The sequence below is a fragment of the Podarcis filfolensis genome, assembly GCF_964270895.1.
Source record: "Podarcis filfolensis genome assembly, chromosome: 1".
In the NCBI taxonomy this organism is placed as follows: Eukaryota; Metazoa; Chordata; class Lepidosauria; order Squamata; family Lacertidae; genus Podarcis; species Podarcis filfolensis.
Window position 1 is genome coordinate 54,371,426 of NC_139604.1, and position 8,682 is coordinate 54,380,107.

General features: G+C 36.3%; 1 protein-coding gene across 1 annotated transcript in view; it reads right to left on the reverse strand.

Annotated features, from left to right (window-relative positions):
* Window positions 1-3,426: 3,426 nt before the first annotated feature.
* The window catches only part of LOC310744654 (olfactory receptor 5AR1-like), a gene marked incomplete at both ends in the record, with an annotated part of 6,188 nt that continues 932 nt past the window's right edge, over window positions 3,427-8,682 (reverse strand). The window contains one exon of the mRNA XM_083576296.1: window positions 3,427-4,390. Coding sequence (XP_083432422.1) covers window positions 3,427-4,390 — 964 coding nt within the window. The remainder of the gene's footprint in view (window positions 4,391-8,682) is intronic.

The following is an 8,682-nucleotide window of genomic DNA, read 5'->3' on the forward strand; positions in this document are numbered from 1 at the left end:
TAACTATCTCTTTGCCATCTACAATAATTTTGTTAATTGTGTTCTGTTCTTTTCTCTTTTTGATTTGCCACGCAAGCAATTTCCCTGATTTGTTAGTGAACTCAAAGTTTTTCTGTCGTAGCCTCTTTATATTCCATTCTACTTCTTTATTTATTATCATTGCAAATTGGGTTTGTAAAGTCTTGATTTCTTGTTTGATTTTTACATTGTTTGGTTTTTTAATTAATTTCTGCTCATTGTCCATAATTTGCTTTAAAATTTCCTTTTCCCCTTTTTCTCTGTGTTTATTCTTCAATGAGTTCTGTTGTATAAAGAATCCTCTCATAACTGCTTTGCTTGCGTCCCAAACAATGTTCATCTTTGTACCTTTGTTGGCGTTATCTATAAAGTATTCCAATAATTTCTTTTGTGCTTTATCTATGATATTCTGATCTTCCAACAGATAGTCATTAATTCTCCATTTAAAAGTTCTTTCTTCAAAGCCTTTTAGTTCTAGTTTTATTGGGTTGTGATCTGAAATTACTTTAGGCTGTATTTCTACTTGCTGGATTCTTGGAGTCAATTCATTCGAGACCCATATTTGATCAATTCTTGACATTGACTGATTCGGATCTGAGTGATAGGTGAATTGCTTCTCTAATGGGTGTCTAAGTCTCCAGATGTCAACCAAATTACAGTTCTTGGTCATTGAAAAAAATGTCCTTGGTAGTTTCCCTTCTTAATCTATCCATTTCCAGTGACACCACTCCATTCATATCTGCCATTATTATGATTTTCTGATCCATATGTTCAAATAGTTTTTCTTCCAAAGCTTTATAAAAATCAGTCTTATTTCCATTAGGTGCATAGATCCCGACAATTATTAGATTTTCGCCTTGCCATTTGATCTGAACTGCTATAATTCTTCCTTCTTCATCTTTGAAAATTTGTTGGGATTAAATTTTGTTTTTGATATATAGCACAACCCCCCTTTTTTTCTCTTTGTCCGAAGATATATATTCATTCCCTAGTCTTTTATTAATCAAAATTTTTCTATGCCTCCTTGCCACGTGAGTTTCTTGTAAACAAATAATGTCCAAGTTTTTCTTTCTTAAAAATTGTTCAATTTTGTTTCATTTTCTTTTATTGTTCATCCCATTTATATTCCAATTCCAGGACAGGTATAAAAACCTTCTGGAACCAAGAGTTCCACATTGGTTATCTCCGTTAGAGGTTATGTGTGTAAAGAAAATTAATATGAGAGGGAAATGGGCTACATACGGAGAATTAATAACTAAAGAAGGAGGAAAATGGAAACTAAAACCATATGACTATGTTAAAGATTATGTGTATGATCGGTTGCATTATTTTCAGGTAAATGAAATGCTTAAAAAAGATATAAAGGAAAGTGGTTATGCAGAAAAAGATTCAAAGTTCCAAACAGAGATAATAAATAATGAATATAAAACTCTGTCAAAAATGTATAAGATATTGTTAGAATGGTTTACGAAAGATGAAGAGGTTAAATCGGTAATGATACAATGGGCCAAAGATTTTGGATATAATATTCAATTTGAAGACTGGGAAAAATTATGGAAGGAAAATTTAAAATTTACTGCATGCATGGGGTTGAAGGAAAATGTTATGAAAATGTTTTATAGATGGTACATTACACCGGTAAAATTGGCAAAAATGTATAAAACATGTAATAAGTGTTGGAAATGTAAAGAAAAAGAGGGAACGTTTTACCATATGTGGTGGGAATGTAAGAAAGTAAAGAGTTTCTGGGAAGCGATATACAATGAAATGAAAAAGATGTTAAAATACACTTTTGTTAAGAAACCAGAAGCCTTCCTTTTAGGGATTACAGGGAAAGAAATAAGAAGAAAAGACTGTAAACTATTCCAGTATGCAGTTACGGCAGCAAGAATTTTATTGGCCCAGAATTGGAAACAAGAGGAAATACCAACGATTCAAGAATGGAGAATGAAATTGACGGACTATGCAGAACTGGATAAATTGACTGGGAAAATAAGATATGCTCGAAACCAAAAGTTCATTGAGGATTGGGGAAAATTCGTAGATTATCTGAAAAATATATGTGAGGTGCAAACAACGCTAGTGGGGTTTGAAGAAGCACTGTAAAATTTTAAGAGGTATTGTTAAAGAAAATAGAAAAGGGAGGGAAGACAAATGGCAATGCAATTAAAGGAATGCGTATTGAAGGGTAAATACGGATGATTACCAGAGAAACTGAAGGAAGACCAAAAAGAGTACTTTGTTAAAATTTGTTAAAATTTGGACAAAATTGTATGACTATTTTGGAAAATTAATAAAAATTTATTAAAAAAAAGAAATTCATTAATGTCATTACAGATTTAACTTCACACATACACATACATACACATTCTTAAATTAGTTTAACTTAGAATGTTAATTTAACCTTCTAATTCCACTTAGATATCAGCTAAGCTAAAATCATATAATGGTACATAAAATAAAGTAAAACAACAACAACAAACTAAAGTAAAATATAGACTTCCCATCATTTCCTGATATAGTTGACATTTGTGATTTTGAATGTACTTATAATTATTACCTTACATTTAATATACTTTCTAATACTTTCTTACAACCTTGCATACTGATTTGCCTTTATTTCTTAATATTTTATGTACACGAGGGTCATTCAAACACTACCATAGATAATATGTCGCTCTTATTATTTTTAAAGTATCTCTTAAGCATTTCCCATTTTTGAGAAAATAATTGTTACCTCTTAACCTATTTGTTAATTGAGCCATTTCCACATAGTCTAATAATTTATTTTGCCATTCTGTTAGCGTTGGTATCTTTTCCCCTTTCCAATTAGATGCTATCAATAGACTGGCAGCCACTGTTGCATATAAAAAGATTTCTCTTATATTTTTTGGAATGTCTCTACATAAGATTCCTAACAGAAAGGCTTCTGGTTTCTTTAAAAATGTTAATTTGAACATTTTTTTCATCTCATCATAAACGATATTCCAAAAATCTTGGACTTTTCTGCATGTCCACCACATATGATAAAAATCTCCTATTTTATCTCCACACTTCCAACATTTATTCGAACTATTTTTATACATTTTGGAGATTTTTGATGGTGTAAGGTACCACCGAAACTGCAGTTTCACATATTTTCTTTGGAGTTCATGTTAATTTTCCAGTTAATTTTCCAATTCATTTTAAAGGGAACTGAGTTAAGCCCTTTTTCATCCATTTCAGTGAGACATAAATACAGTTAATGAACAGAGCAATCACATACATCTCTATGCAGAAAAAAGACTCTCAGAGTTCAAAATGGCTTACCTTAAGGTAAGTAGTCAGGGCCAAACCCAAAATCTAGACAAAAAATTAATAATATGGACATTGCAGTTAAGGATGAAATAAGGCCTCTTAACATGAAGTTCAATGGCTCTGAGTGATAGCCGTTTCCCCAAGCAGCCTTTTGAAAGCCTCTTTGACCTCCTTATTTCTCAGACTGTAGATGAGTGGATTCAACATTGGTATTACAAGGGTATAAAACACAGAGATTATTTTGTCCTGCTCCACAGAATATTTTGAATTGGGCCGTGAGTACATGAAAACAGCTGTCCCATAGAATATAGTGAGAGCTGTAAGGTGGGAGGCACAGGTAGAGAAGGCTTTACGTCTGCCCTCAGCTGAGTTCATCCGAAGGACGGCAACAAGTATGTATATGTAAGAGATCAGTATGGTCAGGATCGTTACTAATGCGATTGCTGTGGAGAAGCTAAAATGAATTATATCGATGACTCCTGTATCTGAACATGAGAGCCTTAGGATAGGGGGTACATCACAGAAAAAATGGTTGATGATGTTGGATCTGCAAAAGGACAAACTAAATATAAATGAAGTCTGGACCGCTGCATTCACACAACTTGTTAGATACGAAACAGCCACGAGCAGATAACAGAACTTTTTGGACATGATGGCAGTATACAACAGTGGATTGCAGATAGCGATGAAGCGGTCATATGCCATTGCACCCAGCAGGAAGCATTCACAGGATACAGCAATGCAGAAGAAGAAAAACTGCAGGGCACAGCCAGTGAAGGAAATGGTTTTGCTTTTTGCTACCAGTGTCATCAGTGTCCTGGGAGCGATGACAGTGGAGTAACCAATATCTAAGATTGATAGGTTGCTCAGGAAAAAGTACATGGGAGTGTGAAGCCTGGAGTCAATCCTGATTAATGTCACCATGCCAACGTTCCCCACCAAGATGAGCAAGTAAACCAGTAAGAACATTATGAAGAGAAGAAACTGCATACTCTGATTATCTGTGAATCCCAGCAAAACAAATTCAGTAATTGTGGTGAAGTTTCCTTCTGACATTGTCACAAGTTGTATTCTCCTGTGTAAATAAAAATATGAAAAAAAAGTTGAAATAGTATTAGCTACCGGGAATTCTTCCCTTGCTCTTGTCCCAAGGGTCCTCTGTGGATGTTCGGATTCTTCTCCACAGCCTACTAATGGCAAATGACCAGGAGAGTTCTCTTAACAAATGAGGGTCAGGAAAAAAAAAAGATTGGCACATAAATGTTCAGTATCCTTTCCCCCATTTTGTGTCTGTGTGTGTGTCTGATTTATTTCTGAGCCAAACCAATGGAAGCCAAGGTCATTTCACTCATAATTCATAACGTGCCATTCATATTGGCTACCTCAGATGTTATGCACTGATAGTCATCTTTACTTTATTATATGCTGTTTTCTGTGGATGATAATATTTTGACCTAGCATAAGTGCAGGTTTGTCACCCATTCCTTATTTTCACTGTTCACAATTTAGGACTTCTCATCATAATTAATAAAATATATAGCATGGGCAGAGTTTTCCCATATTTTAAAGGAAGGTGAAAATTTTCAACCCCATGTTATCTTGTTTTACTGAGGCATTAGCTACTCTGACATCAGTAGATTTTATGCCCAAATACATGTGCATAATATTGCAAACTCTGAGCTGAGGTTTCAATGTTATATAACCACAAGGCAGTACAGGACAGACTTATGACCTAAGAATGCAGGTTGTGTCAAAGATTGGCACAAAAAAGCAGGGGTGGGAGCAATTTCAAATGAAAGGCAAGAGGGGATGTTGAACCCTATCTCTGCTCTCCACTTTCCCACTGCTTTTCTCCGAGATGCAATTTGAGATTAGAAATTAAAGGCAGGATTCACCTAACCAGCCTTGTCAGAGGAAGACACAGACTTACACCTTTACACTTTCCACCCTCTCCTTCCCCCAACACTGCAGAAATGGACTCAAGGGGGTTGGGTAACCAGTACACAGAGGAAAGAGACAGGGGTCATTTTATCTGACAAGCTGTAATGCTTGCACAGACAGAATGGTTAGAAAAGTGTGGCACTGAATGGATTGTCTTAGCCTAATTCATTTTGCCCATTCACTAACTAGGATTTTTTTAAAATGGCTATGCGTTTTGACAGGAGTGGATGATATCTGCAAACATAGTACCCACTTTCCCCAAGCAGCTTATAATGATAAATGGAAGTGTTCGGATTCTGTAAATTTTTTTCTTGGTTAGGCAAAATACCATCAAAAATTGACATGTATTTCCCCACAGTTTTTTTTTAAATAAACCTTTGCAAACTGCTGTTTTGTTCACAAAAAGTTGATCTTTTAGACCATCCTTAATCAGCCCTTGTAGTACGCTACTACAGCAAAGTCCATCTAGCCTTTCCAAATCCATCAAATTTTAGGCTTCCATATAATTTAAGGTTTCTTTTTTCTCATTCTTTTTACTTTAATGTCATCATCTCTGCCACTTGAGTAAACAGAAATTTAAAGCTGGTAAGAATTGTGCTATTCTTCCTACTGAATGGGTGTCTTCCCATTCATTTGTTAGGCTCTTGTGCCGAATAAAAAAGGAACATGCCTGCAATGTTTAAGCTGCAAATACATAGAACAAGAGAATTTTGGAGTTGGAAGAGACCACAGTGATCATCTAGTCCAATCCCCTGCAATATGGCTTAAACCAGCAACCCTCAGATTAAGAATCTCATGCTCTACCAACCGAACTATCCCTTCCCTTTCACAGAAAGAAAGCAGAGATATTGCATTAACCCACTGGCCTCAATGCCCAACTAATATGACGGGTCTCTTAAACTTGAAACTTAAATGTTTTATCTGAGCTGAGGTTCAAAATTTGGCTGCAAAGCCTCATGAAAACACTGCTTGGCTAATTAATTTCAGTCCACGTTTAATGAGATCTGCTTTATCTGTTGGTCTCTTAACAGTCACAGACAACATGCAGGAGACAACATGCAGATTCGTACAAAGCCAGTCTATACAGCTTCTGTGAACAGGAAATGAAAATAACCAAGTTATCTGAAATGCCTTCAGATAACCAAGCTGTTCATTAATCTGAAGGTTAGAAATTAAAACTCACAAGCACTTTGAGATTTTATCAGGTTAGTCAACATAGCCCAAGTAACTTTACCTGTGAAGATGATAGATGTCATTTCTAAAGCCCCCCAAATCAAGATGTGTAGATAGAACTGCTCATTTTATACTTCATTTGGTCTAGAAACCAAATCCCTGAAATATATGAATGAGACCTGTATCATTAAAATGTTGTGTAGGACCTCTCAGCATAATCACCTGAGGACATGCTGTGTGGGAATTTGTTCTTGTTCCCACTGTTCATCCTTAATTGGTTTGAAACAGGACTACTGGCTTTCCATTCAGCCCACACAATATTGACCCAATCCTCATTAGTTATTTTTTCTCTACCTTGTTTTCAAATAAGCTCATTGATAAAGAGTATGGTAGAATCAGAAGACTCTTTATTTTGCATCAGCCACTAGCCATAGCAATAAAATAAAATGGAATATACTGAAGACAGGGGTAAATACGTAACTATACAAAATACGTTCTGGAGGTATACCTCAATATTCAAATAAAAAATCTTATTCCAATTGCCCCTGCTAAAAAATTTGCAGTTTTTGCTGTCACCTGATTATCTTGATCTGTTAGAAGAAAGGACACAGTAGTAATGGTAGAGAGACTTGGTAAGGATAGTAGTAGAGGGGTAATAACCTCACTCCTCAAAAAGGGGTATCATTGTCTATTCCCAAACTCATGAACATAGAAGCCAACGCAACAGTGCCAAAATACGTGTCATTAGAAAGTGTCTTATGAATTCTTTGTATTTTGAGTGTGCATTGTTCTCTTGGAAAATATTTAATAGGATCAGTTCTGGGGTTGCTTCTAATACCTGTTTTGTTATTTTGCAGATTTCTTGTAGGACTGGTGTCCAAAAGTGTTGAATTTTGGAGCATTCCCACCAAATGTGGAGGTATGTGCCTATAGCGTTGGACCTTGTGGTGTAAGCAAAGCTTGCAATATCTTGCTGGCTGATCAGGGTGAGAATTTCAACCAGGAATTCAATGTTTGAGTGTGGGGTGCCGTGGCCAATCCCCCTCCTCTGACCCCTTATGAGGAGCCCCCTTTATTATGTTGATTCTGCCCAATGCCATTTTTGCATCTGTATAAACAACCTTCTTTTCCAAAACTCAGAGGGAGATCTTCTTCCTGTGAAATCCCACAGGATCATGACATGGGCAGAAGTCTGCCCCACAGTTGAAGCTCCTCTAGTCCTTACCCCACCAGGCAACAGGGGGCCCTGCCTATTTTGGCCTAAAATAAATCCCATTGCAATTCACACAATCCTGTGCATCAGTTGTGATCAACGTCAGAGGTCTTTTGGTGTGTCTCACCATGTTGAGAAGCATTACTGATTGGGATGTAAGACAGGGCCTTTTCTTTCAAAGTACCCAAATTGTAGAATACCCTCCTGAGAGACATTCATCTGATCTCCCCACTTTAAACTTCAGATTAGCAGCTAGAACCATTTTACTCTGCTGAGTTTTAGTATGGCAATATTTTAACCTTCTGTTGGTGTAAATGGATTATTAAAAATGAATACAACAATTGATATTAGCAGTTTGGACTATTTATATTGGCTTTTTCAGATGGGAGCCACTGTGAATTAATCTGATAAGTAAACGTGAGGTATAATTTTTAAAGTAAATAAAAGAGAGTAACAGAGAGCAGGACAAAGACCATTCACTCACAGTCTAGTTGTTCCATTATTTAGATCACTGAGTACTGGTGTTGTGACGTGATGGCTGAATAAAAAGTCAGACACATTAGGTTGGCTGTCAAGCCACTTTATTGATTCTGAAACCAAACCAATCAAAACCTGCAGAAGGAAATTTCTGTAAGTGCAGAAATCAACTGTAAACTCCGAGGTGAGCCCATGGGCCAAAGAGTCCAAAAAGCCAGCCTTGGGGCCAACTCCTAAGTAAATCACTTAGGCTAAACCTGCTTCCTGCACCTAACCACCAAAAGTCATTAAATCAAGCCTATCAAACCTATCACACTATGGACTACAACTGCCACTCAGCAGGGGTAGACAAACATGCATCTAGCCGCTCACAGAAAACAAATCCACATTTTTATCTATTTGAAACTCAAATTCAAACTCAAACTCATCATTTAATGAAATCTTTACTCTCATCCTTATGAAAGCATCTTTCACATCTTTATTTCTCAGACTGTAGATCAATGAAGATCACCCCTGAGAACAAACTCATCCATTGTCTCCCAAGACACACAGATACCAGCCAG